Raw genomic sequence first — 20762 nt, 5'->3', positions numbered from 1 at the left:
CCATTCTCCCAGCGGAGCTAGGTTTTCGCTTTTTTTTCCCCTAGTCTTCTGCCCGCGCCGGGCGCTTCTGGGGGCGTTTAGTGCAGCCACTGACAGACTGTTCCAAAAGAGGGGTCAACGTCTCGCCTGAAGTCGGGTGGGCTCGCGCACTGCTTAGCCCTAGGGGAGGGGGTGTGTGTGAGGTGTCGGAATGGTAAGGTTTCAGGCCGCCAAGGTGTGGAGGATTTGGGGGATGAGTCAGGAGCCAGCAGCCTTCCTGCTCGGCGGGAGCGGCGAGGGCGGCGAGGGCGGCGGGTAGTTGCACTCAGTAGGAAAGAGCGAGCAGACATCGGGAAGGGCGGGCAGGGGGCAGGCGAAGTGGTTTGTACCACCCAGGTAGCAGGTGTTTAGCGGCAGGTTGTTGAGCTGCGACGGCACGGTTCCGGAGATGTCATTGTCGTACAGGTCAAGCCTCACCAGCTGCGAGAGCTTGCCCGTATCTGGAGGGATGGTGCCCGAGATGGAGTTGCTGTTCAGGTAAAGATACTGCAGCAGCGAGAGCTTGCCCGTATCCGAAGGGATGGTGCCCGAGATGGAGTTGCTGTTCAGACTAAGCGCCTCCAGCCGCGAGAGCTTGCTCGTCTGCGGAGGGATGGTGCCCGAAATGGAGTTGTCTATCAGGATAAGATACTCCAGCTGCGAGATGTCGCCCAGCTGCGGAGGGATCGTCCCCGATAGCCCTCGGCTGGACAGATCCACCCGGGTGCCCGTGTAGGTGCCGTCGCACAGCGACGTGCCGACAGCGCTGGTGGGGCAGCCCATGCATGGCACGCTGTTGTCGCAGATCGTGCCCGCGGCTTCGCAGCGATCCGCCAGTAGGAGGAGCGCGAGCGGGACGAGGCGCGGCGCCGAGGAAGAGCAAACCGCCGCCAACAGCGCAAGCGCGATTGAGCTTGCCAGCGTCATGGCGGGCAATCGTGCAAGCTGAGCTCGCGTCGCCGCGCAGCCTGCGCTGTAGAACGCGTACTTTGCACTGACGCGGGATGCAGGTGCGAGCGCGGTTGAGGTCACGGCGAGTGGCTGCGGGGTGAATGGTAGCGCTGCATCGAAGGTGAGGCTCGAGCCCAGCACTCCGGAGAGCACCGACAACAAACTCGCGGCATCGCTGCCCACGTCGGCCTGCATGGCGGAAGGGAGGCGGGACTAAGAGAGCGTCTCGCGATTGACCCTGCATGTTTTCTTTCTCTAAAATTGTTCTTGGGACGGCCCAGTAAATCTACAATACCTCGCCGTTCTCGCAGGAGTCGCGTAGGCGGCTCCCGTGGTGTACCTGTGTTAGTGCCAGTGCGCGCCAGTCCCGTGCCCAGTGCTGTGCGAGGGAGTTCGTTATAAAGTCTTTTTTCATCATCTCCCCATCATCCAACTCCCACCTCCTCCGCTCCCGCTGCCCCCCGCCGGCGTTGGTGACGGAAATTAATTCCAATTCCGCTCTATCGTGCGTCGGCTCGTGTACTTCTTTCTGAGCGCGCGCGTTCGTTCGCCCGTCAACACATCTTTGTGTTGCGTGCAGACAACCACATGCAGACCGTGCATAGTGGAAGTTCCGAAGACAAGGAGCCGGTTGCCGCAGAGCGGAGCGTCGTCCCAGACACCCAGCACGCGGGGCGATAAGCAAATGCGTTCTACTGCCAGGCGACGCTCTTCCTTCTCACCCTCGTAAACTCATACACGGACGTCATAACTCTGACCCGTTGGCAGTGCTTTGGATCAATGATAACGGGGAACACTCTCTACATCGGCTGGGACCCCTCGCGCCTGCCTCCGCCGCACAGGACCTCGCAGCCCTGCGCCCTTGCGTCCTCCACCAGCGCGCTCACCTTGTCGAGCTGCATTTTGTTGTTGAGAGGGCCTGTTCACAGCCAGAGGTGTGAAGAGACGCTGTTCACACCTTGTCGAGCTGCACCTTGTTCGTCCCACTCTCGTCGTTCTCCCTCCTGTCGCTTCCTCCTCTGTCGCGTCGCTCTCGTCTCACTGCCTCGTCCTGCGACGCCGCCGCCGCCTGCCGATCCCTTGCTCTCGCGGCTTCTCCCGCCTTTCGGCGCAACTCTGCCCTCCTCGCGGCATATTTCGGCCCCTCGAGTTTATCCAGCTCTCCTCGCGCAAGGACGACTCTTCTGACGCCCACTGCGATCATTTGCCGCCAAGTCATATCGTTGCTCAGGTCCACTCTCTCTTCGAACACTTGTACCTCCACCGATGATGTTGGCGCTGGGGTCCCCTTCGGGTGCATCGTTACAGCTGACGACGGGATTACCACTGGTGTTTCGTCTTCCTCGGAGTCTTCTTCCCCGGCTTCGGACAAAAAATTCTTTTCTTGCAGACGGAGAGCTTCTCCGCCCGTCCGCCCTCTTGTGGCATCTCCGTGCCGGCGGCTGCGCAATGGGCTTCGGCGCGGACGTGCTCGCAATCATCGTCGGCTCGGCGACGACGATGCTCCTCTCGACGACCATGGTTGTTGCGTCGCTCAAGGCCGGAATCACGCCCGGGGTGAGCATTGCGATTTGTCACACCTGCAAGAGGCCTCACAGGTCACCGTCACCCCCGCTTTCATGCAGGTGAGTCCGCTGGTTGTGCTCTTTTGCTGGGGCGTGCTTGGCAAGGTTGCCCAGGGCGCGAACGGCCCTCGATTCCTCGCGCTGGCGCAGGTCACTGGCTCGGCTGCGATGCCAGTGGTAACTGGCTGTGTCTTTGCCGGGCCGCTGATGCAGGTGCTTCACCTTCAAAAGGCACAGGCAGCTCTAGACGAGGCGGGCATCGACTGCGACCTCCAGACGATGGAATGGCAGGCGGCGCAGGGCTGCATCGACGACAACCTGCCACCTGACAAGCAGCTGCCCAAAGTCAACATCGGCATGACAATCTGCGTGTGCCTCGCCGGCTCCGTTTTCGGCCAGGGCGTCGTCGGGCTCCTCACAAAGAGCTTGCTGTCCGACCCGTCGTTGCCGGCGCCAGAGGCTCAGGCGTGTGTCACGCTGATTAAGACAGCGACGGAGCCGCAAGGGAGGAGGCCGGCATTGTGTGTGTCGCTCCTCCTTGCCTGCCTCACCTCGCTCCTTTCGCCCCTGCTGGTGTACTTCTCACTCGCCAAGGCCAACGTGACCCTCTTTGCGATGGAGACGGCCGCCGGCAAGGCCTTCGAGGTGCAGGTCCCCTTCTCGCCTGTTTACATCGGGATCGGCGCCCGCTCCCGCCTGCCCCTCGCTGGTTCTTGATGTCGGCGTCGACGACACGAAGAATGCACGATGCGTTCCATAGGCTCCCTGCTCACGCTTCCAACCGCGCTCGTCATCTTTGGTGGTGCGGCCATCCGCCTGATCATCGAGTACATGCTCGCCGAGATGAAGTTCTCCGACCCAGAGGCGGCCGTTGACTGGCCCTCCGACTCCACCAGTTGGATTGGAGGCGGCGCGATGACGGCCGCGGTGATATACGCTATGCTGCGCTTTCTCAGCCCGACGGGGGCCGCCATGGTGGACGAGCTATCCAAGAGCGAGGCGGAGCTGCTCTCCCTGCCCTCTCGAGTGGTGTCGCTCTTATGGGTCGCCATCGCCGCTGGGTCCTGCTTGATGGGCCTGCAAATCCTCCTCACAGACGGCCCCAGAGGGATCCTCGCCAACGGTGGCCACACGGTAGGTGTGCACTAATGCGCAGGCTGTGAACAGGCCTCGACGGCTTCACTATCACCATGCTCGCCGCCTTTGTCTTTATGGCCCTTCTCATGTCCGCGCTCGGTGCCGAGGGCGGTTCAGGGCTCGAGGGGAAGGAGCGTCTCTTCACAGCACATGTCCATGATTAGGCGCCGTCCTCTCCCTCCAGATCGGAACGTCCGCGTCGCCGGTCTCGGGCACCATCTTCATCACCGCCCTCGTCTTCTGCCTCCTATTGCTCGCGTGGGGACGCAACGCCTTTTCCGACGTCGAGCTACTGCAGAACGTCCTCACGGGCACGTGTGTCGCCGTAAGTGCGGCCAACGACCTCAGCCAGGACTGCAAGGCGCTGCAGCTGTGCGGCTTCCCGCCGCGCTCTGGTTTCGTCGCGCAGCTCATCGGCGGCCTGGCCGGCTCAATCGTGGTGCCGTGCGCGCTGTACGTCGCCGACGACGCGTATGGTCTCGGCACCGAGCGCTTGATTGCGCCGCAGGGCCAGATGTTCGCCACGCTGGTCGACGGGCTGCTGCTCGCCGCGAAGGTCCCGTTCAAGCCGGTAGCCGTCGGCATTGGCATTGGCGTCGTCGGCGTCCTTGCGGATTTCCTGGTGTCGCGCGAGAGCATACAGATCCCTGCGATGGCCATGGCGGTGGGGCTCTACCTCCCTGCATCTCTCGGCATGGGCATCCTTGTCGGCTCCTTGTGTCGATTCGCGGGCGAGCAGGTCCGCATGTGCACCAAGAGCTCGAACGAGGCGTTCCTGCGCACGCACGAGTCGATCCTCGCCGCGTCTGGCCTCATCACTGGGTCCGCCTTCCTCGACCTCTGCCTCGGCATCGGGGTGCTGGCCGGCTTCAGCACGGAGCAGCTGAGCCTCTTTACGACCTCGGGCGAGGAAGGGAAGGCGCCGCTCCCCGAGGTGCTCCAAACGGTGCTCGCGATCATCGGCATCGCCGCCCTCGGCGCCATCTCCTTCTTCAACTCGCTGAACGGCATCGCGGACCACACAGTCGAGAATGGCAAGGCGGGGGGCTCGCTGCAGGCGGGGCCGGGAGCGTCGATGATGTGATGGCGGCTCTAGCGCGTCGGGAGTGGTTTACGTCGGCACCCTTTAGGTGGCATGTACAGTACTCAGAAGTCAGTACCGTGACTCGTAGTACAGAGATAAAACACATTTCATATCCACCTGGACCGCTGTACGAATCTGTACGTCTCTCTCTCTCTGTGCCTGTACATTCTTCTCTGCACCAGGACCTTCCTCTCTCTCTCTCTCGAGGACTGCGAGAACTCCGATAAGAAAGCCACACCCAATCCCAAACACACCAAAGCGCTTGGCTCATGGTGAAGTAGAAAGGGAGCTCTGCTTCACCCGTGCCTCGCCCAATACGCAGACCCGTAGTCGTACGCGAGCTCCTCCCCCTTCTCGACCGCACGCGTCGTCGCCACGAGTATGTGGAACGCCCCATCCACGAGCACCGCCCAGCAAGTCGCGTTGTTCGCCGGTGCGCCCCGCGGCGCGTGATTGACGAAGCGGAGCAGGCTGCCTGAGCCTCAAGTCCCGCGACGGTGAGGAGGCGGAGCTCTCGAGAGCTTGCTGGGAGACGCGCATCTACGCTGAGGAGGCTGCCTGCGGAGCGAGCGGACAGGTGCAGGCTGCCCGCGGCGTCCGGGTAGCGCATCAAATACCGGTCGGCGCCTACCATGCGGCCGAATCCCGCCGAAGGTTGGCGAGAACCTCGAGGGCTCGCGCTGCAGAAAGCCTCTCGGTGCCGCAAGCCGCGCTACAAGCCGTGGTGTCGGAAGCGAGGAAGCCGCGCGCGAGCGTGCCCGTGTACTCGCCGATGATGTGGTGCCGCGGCAGCGCCGTCGCCGCAAACAGTCCGTGCCCGCCGTGGGCATCTGGGGCGACGTAGGTGGAGGTGTCCACGCCGGCGGTCGCCGACACGCCACCAGAGCGGACCTCCTCGACGCACCGCCGTCTGTTCATGGCAAGAGGCGTGAAGAGACGCCGTGCCACAGCCGCCGCGGGCCTCGGCGGCACAAGGCCGCCTCAGCAGCTCCGTCGGCGGCGTTAGCTCGTCGGCCAACGCCTCTGGCGGCAAGCTCTCGAGCGGCAAACTGCGCTGCACCTGTGAAAAGGGGAAGGGGGGAGTGGCTCACAGATGAACCCCGCCCGAGACAGCGACTCAGATGTGGCCTAGATCTAGCCCGGCCTTGGGGCGCCTCGGCCTGATCTCGGCCTGGTCTGTCTCTAGGTCGGCGCCTCGGGCGTCTCAGCGACCAGCACCACACTCATGGTGAAACGCAGTCGCGTCTCCAGCTCACTGATCGCAAGCAACTGATGCGACGGGTCGCCAGGCGGCCCGCCGTACAGGACATGCGTCGGCGGGCGCGGCGGCGGCGAAGCGCTCGGGCAGCGGACGCGACCGCCGGAGTCGTCCCAAGCGCACGGGGGCGAGACGTCAGCGAGAGTGTGCACCCACGCAAAGGTAGCCTGCTGGGGCGGCGAATGCTGCTGCTGCTGCTGCTGCTGCTGCTGCTGCTGCTGCTGCTGCTGCTGCTGCTGCTGCTGCTGCTGTGGTTGCTGCTGCTGCTGCTGCGGTTGCTGCTGCTGCTGCTGCGGTTGCTGCTGCGGTTGCTGCTGCTGCTGCTGCTGCTGCTGCTGCTGCTGCTGCTGCGGCTGCTGCTGCTGCTGCTGCTGCTGCGGTGGCGGCGGCGGCGGCGGCGGCGGCGGCTGCGCTGGTAACGGCCGCGATGGCGGCGGCGGCGGCGGCTGAGCCGGCGGCGACGGCGGCGGCGACGGCGGCGGCGACGGCGGCGGCGACGGTTGCAGCGGCTCGCCGTGTTGCTGCCCCGCCCCGCCACCCGCCCCACCACCGCCCTCGTTGCCTGCGGCGTGTTGGCCGCCGACCGCCGCGTCTGGATCCGCAAAGAGGGGCGCGTCGGAGGGGAAGTTGTGGACGTCGGTGAACCACGGCTTGGCGTAGACGAGGTACAGCATCGGCCTGTTCACACCGGGCGGCTGTGAAGAGGCGAGCGGAGGCTTGGCGACGAGGCACAGCATCGGCCTGGAGCGGCGCGCCGCGCCCCTGCTAAGGTTAGCCTGTGTTCCGAGAGAAAGCTCGTATTATGGCGCTCGAGGGGTACGCGCAGCCCATGACTATCACTAGTATGGTTGCGTGACTAGTCTTCGTTCTCAGCAACGTCGCCGGCATTATCAGCCAATCCCGGGTGGGCGATCTCGGGCGATCTCGGTGATCACGATCTCGGGCGGTCTCGAGTGATCTCGGGAAATCTCGGGGCGATCTCGCCTGGCCGCGGTGGATGATGCGGTAGTCAAAGGCGAGAGCGTCGGCGCACAGCTGCGGCGTGCAGTGGGGCAGGTGGCAGCTGCCGTCGCCGAGGCCAGTGTAGAGGTGCTCGCGCGTACACCTCTGCGAGCCTGTTCACGGCTTGGAGGTGTGAAGAGCCGAGGCCAGTGTAGAGGTGCTCGCGCGTACACCTCCGCGAGCCTGTTCACGGCTTGGAGGTGTGAAGAGACGCTTCACCGCACTGCAGCCCTCCATCGCCGCTCGGCTGGGAACGGTGGTTTGCTTGGTGGGATCTCGCAGACCTCGCCTAGGCCTCGGCTGGATCTCGGCTAGACCTCAGATAGACACATGGCCGAATCTCCGCCAGACCTCGGCCAGACCTCGGCCAGACCTCGGCCAGATCTCGGCTAGGTCTCGGCCAAGTCTCGGCTTGACCTGGGAAGAACTGTGGCGGGCCGAGCTCATCGGTGAGCAGGTCGACCAGAGGCACAAAGATGGTCAGGCAGTGCGGAGGCAGGTCGACGCCTGCTAAAGCTCGAAGCGTGAAGAGACGCTGTTCGCGGCTGCGGGCGGCCCACCACCAGTCCTCTCGGGGAATGCGCCAGGCGTGTGATGGAAGGGTCTGCGTGTTGGAGTGTCAAGAGAGGGAGGAGGCGTCGGTGCTCGGCACCGTTCGGGAAGAGGAAGCCTCCGTCGCGGTGCCAGCCCTGCGTCTCGCTGCCTGGCCGATTGTCGACCACGCCGCGCCACAGCTCCTTGACGTCGTCTCCGAGCACGCTCCGCACAAACGGCAGCCACGGCGCGGCTGACCACAGCAGCAGAGACTCGGTGAAGATGGCGTCGGAGAGCGCCCAGCCGCGGAGGTCGTAGCGAGCGAAGCGGCGGCGGCAAACCTCGTTGAAGCGCCACGGTGCCTGCAGGTCGACGCCTCGAGCCGCGAGGCGCTCGTCCAGCAGCCGCGACTTGCGTTCGAGCACCGAGCGGCAGGCGGCGACGAGAGACGGCGGCAGCGCTGCTTCAAAGACGCAGACGCCAGCCTCGAGGAAGAGGTCCGCTGCGGCGTCGGCGTCGTCGGCGGTGGCGGCGAGGTCGCCGTCCGCGACGAGGTGGGTCATGGAGTTGCCGACACGACCTCCAGCACGACCTCCAGCACGGTCGTGTCGACGGCCCCCCGGGCACGGCTCGCCAAGCCTCCAGATTCCGGCCACGCCGAAAAACGAAGATACACGCGAAGATACACCGAAGATACACACCGAAGATACACACCGAAGATACACGACACAGCTTCGAAGATACACAGACCCCGTGCGTAACGACGCCCCGCGACTCGACTCGGTGTGCATTGAGCTGCCCTGCCGTTGCACCTCTCCGCTCGCGTCTCGGAGCCGGCGGGCGTGTTCGTCCTCTGAGCCTTAGCCGCCCAGAGCACACGCCTCGAGCCTAAGCACTTCGCCCATACCTCTCTCGCGCGGCCTTTGCGCGTGCCTGCGCTGCCACTCTGCGCATGCCCGACCCCCGGCTCAAGGCAGAGCCACCCCGGCTGGCGGTGTACACTGACATCCGGTGGTTCAGTCTCGCCTCTCGCCACTCGCGATGCCAACTGCGCACTCACCCTGCTCGGCCACCGGCGCGGCCACCGGCGCGCTCGGCTGCTTGCGCGTGCCTTTCCAGTTGGCAGCCGGTACCACCGCCTTCTTCGAGGCCGCCCGTCTCGACTGCTGCGCCCGCGGCTGCAGCGACAAGGACACTGCAGAGCCGCCATACTGGAAGGAGAGCACCGACAGCATCACGCGCACCGCCTTCCCGGCGTCATACGCAGCAACCTTTGGGGGCGCGCGGACAGGATAGTTGGGGCCGTTGGGGTGCTGCCTCGCCAAGCAGATCTCTGCACGGTTAAACCGCGGCTTCCACGGCGCCATCACCGTGAGGCCCAACGCCTCGATCACGTTGGCCTGCCGGTAGATCGGCTCGAACACCGTCTGCACGTGCACGTACACGTCCTTCACCTTGGTGAGCAGCGCCAGCAGCAGGCTCGACCGCGTCGAGTCGGCGTGCCGCGTGTTGAGCAGCTTGAGCACCCACTTTGTGGAGTCGCCGCCCTTGTCCGCCGTGATGACCACCTGGATCTCGCTGTCTTTGCACGAGGACGGCCACTCGAGGTCGCCGGCCGCCGCGTGCTCGCTCACCATTTGCTGCACGCTCGCCAACAGGTCGACGACGCGAATCCACGCCGCAGTCTTCGTTTTCGAGGGCGACTTCTCGTCGGCGACGGTGAACGTCCCCGTCTCGTGCGTGTGCTCACCGGCTCGCAGCGCAGCGCGGACCTCTGAGCGGTTCGCAATCTGGACGCCGATGCCCTTCAGGTAGCCGCGCACGCACTCGCCCAGCGCGCCAGTCATCTCGCCGACGAGCGTGACGGTCTCCTCGGTCGACAGCTTCTTGTTGAGCTTTTCGCCCAGCTGCGCGTACAAGCGAGGGTTGGCGCGCGCGTGCGTCTGCATGAGTGAGACGACGTGCTCCTCACCGCCCGCGAGGTGCCCGAGCACCTGCGTCGTAGTGCGTGTACGCCTCCGGTCCTGCCGTTCCGACGTATCGCTACTGCCGACACGCGCTGCGGGGACGCGCACGAACCTCTGTCCGTTGAGGGTGATGGCGTCGCCCACCTCGGGACGCCCCACGACCGCGGCCACAACGGCTCTCTTCGACGGCGAGATCTTCCCCGTCTGGCTCTGCTCCAGCGCCTCGGCCGCGTACCGCCTCTTTAAAGCCTTCGACCTCGAAGACGAAGATGCGGCCTCCCGCGCCCGCGCTTCGGCCGCCGCGGCCTCCGCCGACCTTTGCCCGGCCTCCGCGCCCGCTGCTCGCTGCTCGGCGGCCAGGCACGCCTGCTCGGCCAGGCTCCCGCGCCACTCGGAGGCGGCCAGCAGTTGAGCCAGCTCATCCACGCGCCGCTCGGCCGCCAAGCGCCGTTGATGCTCTTGGCCAAGGAACGCACGCAACTGCGCCTCGCCGCGCCCCTCACGAGCCGCTTGCTCCGCGGCGCGCGCGGACGCGGCAGCCAGCCTCAGCCGCTCCGCCTGCGCCTGCATCCTCTGGATGGTGCCGTTCAGCGTGTCGATGCGAGCGTTCGCCGCCAGACGTTGCTGGTCCGACACGTGTGCCGCATCCTGCAGACGCTCTCGCAATCTCTGCACCTCCGCCGTGAGCTGCGCTCGCGCGCGCTGCTCGACGCGCAGAGACGTGGCTGTAGCCGCGTGCGCCTCCGCCTCCGCGTCCATGCGAGCCACAAGCGCGACGTTCCGCTGCTGCAACCTCTCTGCGCCGCCCCGAGGGAGCGCGACCGGAGGTAGCGGTCGCCGCTCCGGATCAGGCGCCAGGCCCACCGTCGCGCCGTCGAGCGCTGGCGCAGCCGCCTTGCGCGCCTTTCCGGCCCTCCGACCTCGCTTGCTGCCCCCCTCCTCCGCCGGCGCGCCGAACGGCGCAGCCAGCCGTCGGGCGAGGTCGAGGGGACGGCGCGTGTTGCCGACCGTCTTATCGCGCAAGTTCCGGAGCGATGTTTTGTTAACGCTCAGAATACTCGCAACCTGCGGAGGGAGGAGGAGGGAACCGCGTGAGAGGGAGTTGGGAGAGGGTCCCGGATGGCGTGAGGAACGGTGAAGGGTGGAGGGGGGTAGGGGCACCTTTGCGTACACGTCCCCCGTGACTGGTGCCGCCTTTGAAGACGGCACGTTGTCCAGCGCGAAAAGCAGCTCCAGCGCGAGCTGTGCCGGGACAGGCAGCGAGATCGGGCCGTTTGGCTCGAAAGTGGCACTCTCCGTCCCCGGCTCCGTCACGGTGCCGAAGGTTCGTAAGAGCAGCAGCTCCTTCTCCTTGAAAGACTTGACGTGCGAGACCAGCTCCTCGGCCGAGTGCCTCTCTCCCGCAGCACGAAGTCCCTTGTACTCCTCGTACGGGTCATCGTACACCGCCAACGGAGCCTGCACCTCCGGGTTCGTCTTGCGAATGTGCTGCACGTGCGACGCCCAAATTAGCGGACTGCGCGCGATGAAGTAGTAGTCCTTGTTCACGCCCGACAGCGCTGCGGCGTCGCGCGGGGGCAGCAGAGCGGCAATCACGAACTGAGCGTCGGCGCAAGCCTCCGACTGTAGGATGCGCGTGCCCAGCACTGGCCCGTCTGTGGGCGCAGCAGCCACCTGCGCAGGCTCGGGAGAGGGGCGAGAGGTCACTGCCTGGAATGTGCCTCGCCCTTCTCCCTGCGCGCCAGGACTCCAGAGCTACCGTCTGACATGGGGATCGACACGGGCGATGCGCGGAGGCGCTCCAAGTGTGCACCAGGGTGTCAAGTAGCTATCTTAATTTGACTGGGCGACGCGGCTCGCTCTGTGGTGAATGCGAGCCTCCGCCGCGCCAAGGGTCGAGCGCGCGAACGGCGCATTCGCGAACGGCTGGGGCCCGAGAGCCAGTCAAATTATGGGGGAGGGAGGGCGCTGGCGCGAGTAGGGCGGCACCGACGGCGCTGGCATTACCGTGGAACCCATCGAAGACGAGCCCTCGCAAGTCGCTGTGCGGGGCCAGGGAGCGCAGGAGGAAGATACACAGCCCCGACGAGGCAATGAAACGGTGTATCTCGTGGTGTGTATCTCCTCCTCTTGAGTGTCCGCTGCTGGCGAGCCGTGCGGGGGCGACGGGGGCCAACCCCTGCCTATGCGGGCTGCTTAATGTAGCGTGCCGCCGCGAGGCGGGGCCGCCATTTCTCGGCGAGCTCCTTGACTCGTGCCTCGTCCCGGAGGTCCTCCCCGAGGCGGTGCATCGCGTTCTCCGGCTGGTTCATCCCGCGCTCCTCCCGCACGGCGACTGGCGCGCACTGGCACTAACACAGACAGATGAAAGGCGGAGCAGTCTGCTCTAGCCTCACGTCGCGTGCCCTGTCGCCTGTGTTGTTCCTGCTATTGTTTGTGCCCTTGGCACCGTGGGTGGGTGCTCAGTGGGTGCTGCCGCCTCTCTCTCACGCACGATTCACATACGGCAAGGCCTAAAAAGCGCGTGTAGCGCTAGGCCTTGCACGTGGCCTGCACGTAATTTTCCTCTGGTTTCGCGCGTCTTTTTTCTCGTCGGCGCAAACACATAACTCAACAACGAAGGTACGGACCCAAGACGAGAAGAAAGCTGTCACAGTGGGGACGGGCGGCGCCGCGTCACTCAGAGCCGAACCGCGGCCGCGCAGACGGGCGCCGCGATGGGGCTCCGAGACCCGCCCGCCCCCCAGCAGTAGACACACCCGCCCACGCCCGGCAGCCAGGCCGCAGCGCCGCGCTGGGCGCGGCGCTCGCTGTTGCCGGGCTCGGGCGCACACACAATAGCGCACTCGCCCCCGCCTCAGAGCTTCTCTCACGACATGGGCGGGGGCTCGGTGTCCACAGCCAGCCGGCGGCGGTGCGCCGGCGGCGGCTGTGCTGGCGACTCCTCAGGGGAGTGGCGCGGGAGCGGACGCGGACGGCGCGGGCGAGGACTTGGACGTGGGCATGGGCACGACGCGGCATGGGATCGCGGCATGGGAGTCGGCAGTAGAGTCACAGAGGGCCGGCCGCGGGCGGCGGGCGGCGGCTCACTCGAGGCCGGCGATGTTGGTCGCGCTGCCGTTGGGCTGGCCGACGAGGTCGAGCAGCGACGCCGCCGAGCTCGACCGCACCAGTTCCATCAGCGACGTCACCGACGGCGACTCCTTGAGCCCGTTTGCCAGCGCCGTCAGCTCTGCCAAATCGTCCGTCGACGGCGCGCCGGTGAGGCTGCCCCACGAGTTCCGCCGTCCCCCCGACCACGGAAGCACCTGCGGAGGGCGCGGGGCGAGGGGCGGGTCGGCGGGGCGGCGCGGTGCTAGAAGGCTGGGCTCCAGGGGAGCGTCGCTTGGAAGTGTCCCATAAGTGACTCGCACAAGCCCGGATCTCGTGCATTGCGGGTCAGGGGTCGTCTCGGACGCGCTCTCTGAAATGGCGCTCACCGACGGCGGCGGCATGCTCCCCGACGCTCCCATGTCGCTGCTCGATGCCGCGCGCACGAGCGCCGCAAGGTTGAGCTCGGACGTGCCCTGAGGGACGTGGACGTGTGATGGGCGCATAAGGCAGGTACCACCTTAGTAGGCATCTTGCGGGGGTGTCGCGTGCGCGCAAAACACAGGAGCCGTGGGACTCAGCAAGGGAAGCGTGAGATTGGAGGCGCGTGCTTGGCGAGGGGCCGAGCGGGGAGCGTCTCGGGACTATCTCGAGGCGTCTCGAAGTGGGACGCGCACCGGCGCCGGCGCGCCGCCCGCCTCTGCTTGCTCGGCGAGGTGCTGCAGCGAGTTTGAGCTCTTGAGCAAGCTCATCAGCGAGGCGAACGAGTTGGAGGAGGGGACGGCGGGCATCACCGGCCCGCCCTCGCCACCCTCCCCCTGCCCCTGCCCCTGCATCGTCCTCTGGGCCGCGCCCTCGAGGTACTGCAGCAGCTCAATCGTCGAGCGAGACGGGGGCATCCCGTTAGCCTGCGGCCGCAGCACCGACTGCAGCAGCTGCCGCATCGCCGCGTCGCCCGCGCCCAGCGTGGCGGCGCCCCCTGCGCCGTCGGCCGAGCTCGACGGCCCCGTGGGAAGCACCCCCTGCCCGGCGGCGACCGTCGCTGCGCCCGCGGGGGGGCGCTGGCTCGCCCACTGCGCCGTCCCCGGATCGATCTTTGGCTTTTTCGAGCTGCTGCGCCCGCCGCCGCCGCCGCCGCCGCCCGCCTCGGCGGCGGGGGCGGCGGCGGGGGCGGCGGCCGGGGCGGCGGCCGCGCCCTTTTGAGGCCTCTTGCGCGCCGCCTTGGGCGCCGCCTCTTTGCGCGACGGCCGCGCGCCGATCGCCTTGACGTCGCGCTGCACCGCCGCCTCTGGGATGGGCAGCTGCGCGTCGAGCATCACCTTTTGGGATATGGCGGAGGTCATCATCACCACTGTAGCGAGCGTCTTCGAAGAAGGGGGGGGGGGGCTTGCGGTGAGGCTGCTGGGCTCCAGCAAGGGCCCGGAGTGTCGGGAGTGTCGTCGACACTGCGGCGTCTCGGACGCGTCTCCGCGTCTCGGACGCGTCTCGGAAGCGTCTCGGAAGCGTCTCGGAAGCGTCTCGGAAGCGTCTCGGAAAGTGCCGCTGACCGGCGAGACGTCCGGCTTGACCTCGAGGTCGTACTTGCCCGTCGCGGCGAGCTCGGGCAAATTGAGCGTGCTGGCGGGCTCCTTGGTCAGGTACGGGAAGCAGATCCAGCGCGCGTCGCCCTTTGGCGGCAGCGGCTGCCCCCACGCATGCACCATCGCGGGGAGAAGCGTCCTGCGGGCGCGGGGCCAAGGCGGAGACGCGTCCATGGCAGCGTGTCGCGGAAGCGTCGGTGGGAGTGGCGTGGGTGTGGCGGGAGGAGGGTGTTGCGCGCGGAGTGAGCGCATGCGCCGGCGAGCGACGGAGCGCGACGCCCGGCGTGCGTACAGAGGCGGCAGCGCAGCAAAGGTGGGGGGGGGGGGGGCGTCTTTCAAAGTCTCTGATCTCACTCGAGCTGCAGCGACTGCCACTCGCGCGGCTCAACCCGCAGCAGGACCCACTGCTGCATCTTTTGCCGGAACTGCAGCTTGCCGTAGATGACCCCCTTGTCGCTCACCCCAATCTCAAACTGCGAAGCGGCGGCGGCGCGAGGAGGGTTGGGGTTGGGGTTTGGGGGGGCGTGTGGAGGGGCGCGGCAGAGAGCTTGGGGCGCAGCAAGGGTCTTGCCCCGACTTGTTTTCGGGGCGGAAAACGGCGGCGGGAAAGGGGGGCGGGGCATCGTGCGGGCCGGGCGAGCGCGCCGGCACTCCAAACTCGCCGTTCATGAGCACGTAGAGCCACGACTCGTTCGAGGACGGAAAGACGGAGACGAGCATCCCGCTCGCGGCTGAGGTGCGGAGAGAAGTCGAAAGTCAAGGGTCTCTCTCCGCGGGACAGCGTGGGGCAGCTGACGTGGCCCGCGCCAGCATGGTGGTGGTGGTGGTGGTGGTGGTGGTGGTGGTGGTGGTGGGGGGGGGGGGTGCCGGGCGTGGCGGTGCGATCGGAGTGCGCCACACCATCGGCGGAACGTCGGACGGGCAGCACAGGAAGCGTCTCGGAAGTGTCTTCTCGAGGAGCGTCTCGGAAGTGTCGTCTCGCTGCGCACTCGACATGTGCGGATGCGTCACGAGCGGCCCGTGCGCGCACGAGGTTGCGAGGACGGTCCCGTCGGTCGCCTCGTCCGCCTCCTCGCCGTCGGGCGCCACGCCCGCCGCGAGCGCCGCCGCGCCCCCCCTCAGCACCGCCTGCAGAGGCGCGCGCTGCTGCTGCTGCGGCGGCGGCGGCTGCAACTGCAGCTGCTGTCCAACGGTCGCCATCGCGCCGTTCGCCACGGTGCCGTTGACGGACCCCTCGACCGTCACGCCCTGCAGCGTGCCGAGCGGCGAGAGCGCGCCCTGCAGCAGCGCGGGCGGGAGGCCCGCCGCGCCGGGCTGCGCCACGCCGGCCATCGCCCGCGCTAGCAGCACCTGCGGACCGGGATGGAGTGGGCGTTTGTTCATTCGGCGGGCTGTCGGCGGCGCGGTGCGAACGGCGGGCCAGCGCCGCGAGGCGAGGGCCGGGCGTGGGCCGTTGTGCTTTGGCAGCCGGGCGGGTGCGCTTGCGCAGGGGTGTGTGTGCGTGGGCGGAGAGAAACAGACATGGACGCTGCGTCTCGGAGGGGCGTCGAGAGTGTCTCGAGAGTGTCTGGAAAGTGTCTCGAAGTGTCCCTCTATCACGCAGACGCAGAGCGGGCAGTAGAAAAGTGTCTGAAGTTGGCCTCGAAATCAGAAGTGTCTCGGAAGCGTCTCGGAAGTGTCCCGCACCGACTGCTCCTGCAGCGCCTTCATGTAGGCGGCCTGGAAGGCGGCGAGCTGCTCCGCCGACAGGGGTGGCACCCCCGCCGCGGGCGCCGCGCCGGCGTGGCCAGCAGCAGGCGCCGGAGGGAGCGGCGTCGGGCCGAGCAGGCTGCTCGTGCCGCCCTGCGCCCTCGCCGGCGGCAGCTCGGTGGGAGGTGGCGTGGACCCGCTCGGCTGGCGAAAGGGGCAGCCGCCGGGGAGCAGGGATGAGGCGGGCGCGGCGACGCTCGCGGTGGGCAGCGCGACGGGCGGCGGCAGCGCGCCCTGCGGGAACGGGCAGCCCCCGGCGGCCAGGATTGGCCTCTTTGGGGAGGGCGCCGGGCCACCGCCGCCGCCGCCGCTGCCCGCCGCGCTGGGCGCCGCCGCCGGCGCGCCGCCGCCGCCGCTGCTGCTGCCAGGCGCCGCCAGTGACGCGAGCGCCTGGACGGGAAGGTAAAGCGGGGTGGCACGGACGCGGCCGCGCCAAAGCCCTGAGCGAGGCGTGTCTGCGCGCGCCTCTGACGGCGGAGGCGATGTGGAGGAGGTATCCGAGCCCGAGGCTGAGCCGAGCTGGCCGTACGTCTTTACGCGCCGCATCTTGGCGCGCGACCGCGTCTCCTCCGTGCTCGCGCTCAGCTTGGCCTGCAGCGGGTCTGCGTGCGGCTCGACCGACGAGCCGCTGCGCCACTGCCGGTAGGTGCGCCGCAGCTCGTTTGTGCGCGCGAGGTCCGCCTCGCTGAGCACCTTGTCGGCGCGGAAGAAGATGTCCGCGAGCTGGGTGCTGTGGGTGGAGTTTGTGACCATCGCGCGCGCTTCCGGCAAGCTCCACCAGCTAGCGAGCGTCCTAGCCCCAAGACTCCCAACCCCCCTCCCCCCCCCGCCCCCCCCCGCGAGCAAGAATTTCTCGCAAAAGTTCAGTTCAGCTGCCTCGCATGGAGGACGGGCCCACACGCACACACACGCTGCACACGATTGGCTCGGGAGCCGACACGAGGCACACTGTCACCGGCTGTAGCACCGGGTCCGGACTGCTGGACACACAGCACACACAGGTCATGTGTTGTCATGACGCACGTGTGGACCCCAGTTTACGTACCAATCTCAAAAACCTGTACATGCCCACCCCCGCGTGGGACGTTCACGAGAAAAGGGCCTGCGCGCCAGACTTATTGTAGGTCCAGCTCTTTTTGGGAGCCGGCGCGCGACCCACACGAGCTTCATCTGTGACTGTGCTATATGTTTATCGGGTTTCGGCGAGCAAAGTTGTTGCGGCGCTGCGTCACCATTTGCACCGTCTCCACGTTAAAGTCCATCGGACACGTATTGCAATGCGCGCCCCCCGGCATCTCCCTGTTGCAGTGCGCGCACCAGTAGAACCAGCCGCGGCCGTCGTGGTCCTTTTTGCACGTCATCAGGCTGCAGCCGCCGCCGATCTGCCACGCCTCGCGGCAGCTAGGGCAAACCACGGTGACGGGCCCTCGCTTGCCCGCCTTATCCTCCTGCTTCACAATCGAGCGAGACGGACCAGCGGCGGCCTGTGGAGGCGCTGGCACCGGGCGCTTCGAACGCCGGGGCTCGGCCTTCCGCACGGGGTTGAAGCGATCCACATTTTTCGGGACGCGGCGAGAGGGAAGGGCGTCGACGTCGATGGCCTCGGCCAGCAGCGCGTTGTCTCGCTCAGACGCGCTGCGCTCGCCGACTGCCACCACAGCGGGTTCAGCCCTGTCGTTGCTGCTGCTGCCATCGTCCGGTTCCCCAGTAGCACTGCTGCTGCTGTTGCTGCTGCTGCCCTCGCCCGCCGAAGTGGCTAGCCCCGCCGCGGCGACGGCGGAGTCTGCGGCGGAGGGGGCCTTGAGCCAATCGATCGCGACACGGGGTCGCGCGGCGGCTTGCGTGGCGTTGCGACCGCCGCCGTTGCGACCGCCCCTGGCGCCGCCCCTGTGGCCGCCGCCGCCGCCACCGCGATCGCCCTGCTCCGCCGCCGCCGCTGCCGCCGCCTGGTTCGGCGGCTCTCTCGCTGCGCTGGGCCACACCACGTCCTTCGTGGGCACCCTCACCTCCTCCATAAATCCTCGTACCCAGCTAGTATCTCCTCGTGGTTCCAGCAGCACCGTGGTCCACCCCTTCTTCTGGGAGGCGACGATGCCGCTGCGGTACATGTGCGGCCCGCTTGCGATGCGAACATGATGGCTGGGCGCGTCGGCCGCCGCCGCCGCCGCCGCCGCCGCCGCCGCCTTTGCCGCCTCTGCGGCCCTTTCCTTCTCCGCCGCCTCGGCCGTGCGAACCGCCTTGGACAGCCTCTCAGAGGCCTCTGCTCGGCCGCGCTTTGCGCTCCCCTCCTTCTGGAAGAGCTCGATCCCCGCCCGCACGTCCTCCTCCTCGAGGTCCTCCTTGTCGCCGTCGTCGTGCTCGATGCGCCAGAGCGGCGGGTCCTTCTCCGTCTCGTCGGCGGGCACCCAGCTGGTCACGGTGCCGTAGCACTTGACGACGGAGCGCCCTGCTGGGTGAAACCTCCGGGCCACGCGCAAGCCGAGCCACTTGTGTCCCGTCGCCGACCACGCCGGGCGCAGCCGCCCTTCGACGTCCGCCCACGCCTCGAAGGGCCGCAGCCTGCCGCAGCCGACAGGGACGGCCACGTCGTGCTTCGACGAGAAGAGGAAGAAGCGCACGCACGCCGTGGTCGGGCGGGAGGGCGCCTCGCCGCTCGCCAGCCGCTTGAACTTGGCAGCGAGCGCGACGCCCGAAGCCTCCGGGCGGAGCGTCGAGAGGAGCAGAGCGAGCTTCAGCTCTTGCTCGTCGCCAAGCTCCGCCGCAGCGCCGCCCTTGACCGCCAATACTGTCGCCTTGCCCCACTTGCCGGAGCTGTCTTTGGCCCACACCCACGAGCCCACCTCCAGCGAAGGTGGGCCCGCGCCGTGGCGGTTCGACGCCCACGGAGCGGAGGAGTCGCCGCCCACGGTGAGCGACTGCGGCGGCGCGAGCTCGCTCTGTCGTCGCTCCGCGTCGCCGCTGCCCTGCTGCGTTGCCGTCGCCAGAGGTGGAGCGGTAATGGCGGTGGCGGGCGCGTTGACGGCGGCGGCGACGGCGGAGTCTGCGGCGGAGGGGGCCTTGAGCCAATCGATCGCGACACGGGGTCGCGCGGCGGCTTGCGTGGCGTTGCGACCGCCGCCGTTGCGACCGCCCCTGGCGCCGCCCCTATGCGAGCGAGCAATAGAGATATAGAACCACATGCGAATGGGTTACAGCCAACGGCCCAACGCGGCGCTCACATGCCGAGCTTGTGCGCCTGGAACTCGCGCAGCTTGTAGAGCGGGTGGCGGAGGTGCCAGCCACCCTTTAAATCGTCGTGGTCGCGCACGGCGGCGTTCCCCTCGGCGTGCAGCGCGTCGAGGATATTGGCGACGTCCGAGGAGAGGGTGACGGGGATGCCGGCGAGAAAGTTGCCGACGCCCGGTCCGAAATTGACGCCTTTGCCAGCGACGAGGGGCGTGATGTGCTTCATCACTTGCTGCGCGTTCTTGTGGGAGAGCTTGCCGCGAAAGTACGCCTCGAACTCGCCGAGCCACCCCTCCTCCTCCTCGCGGAGAGAGGTGCGCTGCTCCTCTGTGATTGGAGACCAGCCGAGGTGCGGGGAGCGGTGTGGGGAGCGCGGCTTCTTCCGCTCGCTGGCGCCGCCCCGCTTCTTGCTGCTGCTCGGCGCGGGCGAAGGCCTCGACGGCGCCTGAGCGGGCGGGAGAAGGACAAGCGTCGGGTGTGGTGGTGTGGGAGGGGCGCGGGCAGGGTTCGGGACGGGCGAGCAGGCAGCGGCGACACCTCTGCCACCACGGCATCTACCGCCGCGATCGCTGCACTCCCCTCCATCTGAGGCGCCTCCGCAGCCGCCATTGCCGCCGCCGCCGCCGCCGCCACCGCCTCGTCCTCTATCGCCTCAGCAGCCTCTAGCGCCAAGCTGAAGGCGTCGCCCGTCGGGCTCACGTAGCTCCACTGCCCGCTCTTGGCGCCGCCGCGGTAGCGCTCGCGGATGCGCCAGCCGCGGTCGAAGGAGCCCGCCCCCAGCTTACGGTCGGTGGTCGCGCGGTCGCGCTCAACCGGCGGCTCCATCACCGCCGCCGCCTCCGCAAAGTCGCCCTCGAACTCCTCGCGATCGCGCTTGCGCGCCGCGCCACCCGAGCCTTTCGAGGCGAGCCTGCTCCGAGCCCGCTCTAGAAAGCCGAGAATGACAGGGCGGCAGCGCTTGTGGGCGAGAACCAGGTCCACCGCCTCGTACCAGCGCTGGAGTGTGCGCATCTTTGCCGGCGGGAGGCGGAGGACGACGGTGTCGGTGAAAAAGGCGGAGGCGTCGAACTTCGCGGTGGTTGGTACCGTGACGTGGGCGAGGGCGGAGCAGCTCGAGAAGGCGTGCCAACCGATGGAGGTGAGGCCGGCGGGCAGGCTGATGGAGGCGAGGGAGGAACAGCGGCAGAAGGCTAAGTCGCCGATGGATCTGAGGCCACCGGGGAGGTTGACGGAGGAGAGGGCGGAGCAGTCGGCGAAGGCGCAGAAGCCGATGGAGGTGAGGCCGGCGGGGAAGGCGACGCTGGCGAGGGCGGAGCAGCCGTTGAAGGCTTCCTGGCCGATGGAGGTGAGGCTGGCGGGGAGGGTGATGGAGCGGAGGGAGGTGCAGCCGCAGAAGGCGTAGTTGCCGATGGAGGTAAGGGTGGCAGGGAAGGTGACGGAGATGAGGGATGAGCGGCCCTCGAAGGCTGCGTCACAGATCGAAGTGATGCCCTCTGGCACGGTGGCGTGCCCCCGCGCGTCGATTGAAGGCTCCGCCGCCCGCTGCTGCGCAGCCGGCACAGCCGCCTCCTTCTCCTCCGCCGCCCGCTGCTGCGCAGCCGG

At 67.6% G+C, this 20762-nt stretch overlaps 7 protein-coding genes across 7 annotated transcripts; 1 reads left to right on the top strand and 6 right to left on the bottom strand.

The window, feature by feature from the left end:
• Nucleotides 1-411: 411 nt before the first annotated feature.
• Nucleotides 412-765, bottom strand: EMIHUDRAFT_57046 (hypothetical protein; the record flags this gene model as incomplete). Its single annotated transcript, XM_005786957.1, has 1 exon — nucleotides 412-765. A coding segment is annotated over one exon (354 nt), but the record flags the coding sequence as incomplete, so codon positions are not given.
• Nucleotides 766-2418: 1653 nt separating this feature from the next.
• On the top strand, nucleotides 2419-4755 carry EMIHUDRAFT_111262 (hypothetical protein; the record flags this gene model as incomplete). The annotated part of the gene is made up of 5 exons (XM_005786956.1): nucleotides 2419-2526; nucleotides 2595-3243; nucleotides 3295-3672; nucleotides 3702-3782; nucleotides 3836-4755. The coding sequence occupies 5 exons, from the start codon at nucleotides 2419-2421 to the stop codon at nucleotides 4753-4755; spliced, it is 2136 nt and encodes a 711-aa protein (XP_005787013.1).
• A 68-nt stretch (nucleotides 4756-4823) lies between these two features.
• On the bottom strand, nucleotides 4824-5594 carry EMIHUDRAFT_363459 (hypothetical protein). The gene is made up of 2 exons (XM_005786955.1): nucleotides 5314-5594; nucleotides 4824-5230 (listed from the first exon to the last, which is right to left on the bottom strand). Exons 1-2 carry the CDS (start codon nucleotides 5363-5365, stop codon nucleotides 5052-5054), a joined length of 231 nt encoding a protein of 76 aa, XP_005787012.1. The 5' UTR covers nucleotides 5366-5594; the 3' UTR covers nucleotides 4824-5051.
• Nucleotides 5595-8565: 2971 nt separating this feature from the next.
• On the bottom strand, nucleotides 8566-11520 carry EMIHUDRAFT_228573 (hypothetical protein; the record flags this gene model as incomplete). The annotated part of the gene is made up of 3 exons (XM_005786954.1): nucleotides 8566-10581; nucleotides 10678-11190; nucleotides 11506-11520. 3 exons carry the CDS (start codon nucleotides 11518-11520, stop codon nucleotides 8566-8568), a joined length of 2544 nt encoding a protein of 847 aa, XP_005787011.1.
• Nucleotides 11521-12109: 589 nt separating this feature from the next.
• On the bottom strand, nucleotides 12110-16730 carry EMIHUDRAFT_441267 (hypothetical protein). Its single transcript, XM_005786953.1, has 9 exons — nucleotides 16401-16730; nucleotides 15873-16325; nucleotides 15176-15536; nucleotides 14832-14917; nucleotides 14541-14659; nucleotides 14154-14325; nucleotides 13284-13925; nucleotides 12996-13082; nucleotides 12110-12824 (listed from the first exon to the last, which is right to left on the bottom strand). Exons 1-9 carry the CDS (start codon nucleotides 16686-16688, stop codon nucleotides 12603-12605), a joined length of 2430 nt encoding a protein of 809 aa, XP_005787010.1. The 5' UTR covers nucleotides 16689-16730; the 3' UTR covers nucleotides 12110-12602.
• Nucleotides 16731-19149: 2419 nt separating this feature from the next.
• Nucleotides 19150-19940, bottom strand: EMIHUDRAFT_363453 (hypothetical protein; the record flags this gene model as incomplete). Its single annotated transcript, XM_005786952.1, has 2 exons — nucleotides 19150-19605; nucleotides 19698-19940. Coding segments are annotated over 2 exons (699 nt in total), but the record flags the coding sequence as incomplete, so codon positions are not given.
• Nucleotides 19941-20456: 516 nt separating this feature from the next.
• Nucleotides 20457-20660, bottom strand: EMIHUDRAFT_58975 (hypothetical protein; the record flags this gene model as incomplete). The annotated part of the gene is made up of 1 exon (XM_005786951.1): nucleotides 20457-20660. A coding segment is annotated over one exon (204 nt), but the record flags the coding sequence as incomplete, so codon positions are not given.
• Nucleotides 20661-20762: the final 102 nt, after the last annotated feature.

Source organism: Emiliania huxleyi (genome assembly GCF_000372725.1).
Source record: "Emiliania huxleyi CCMP1516 chromosome Unknown EMIHUscaffold_148, whole genome shotgun sequence".
NCBI lineage: Eukaryota > Haptophyta > Isochrysidales > Noelaerhabdaceae > Emiliania > Emiliania huxleyi.
Note: the sequence above shows the minus strand (reverse complement) of the source record. Positions and strands in the feature narration are given on the sequence as shown.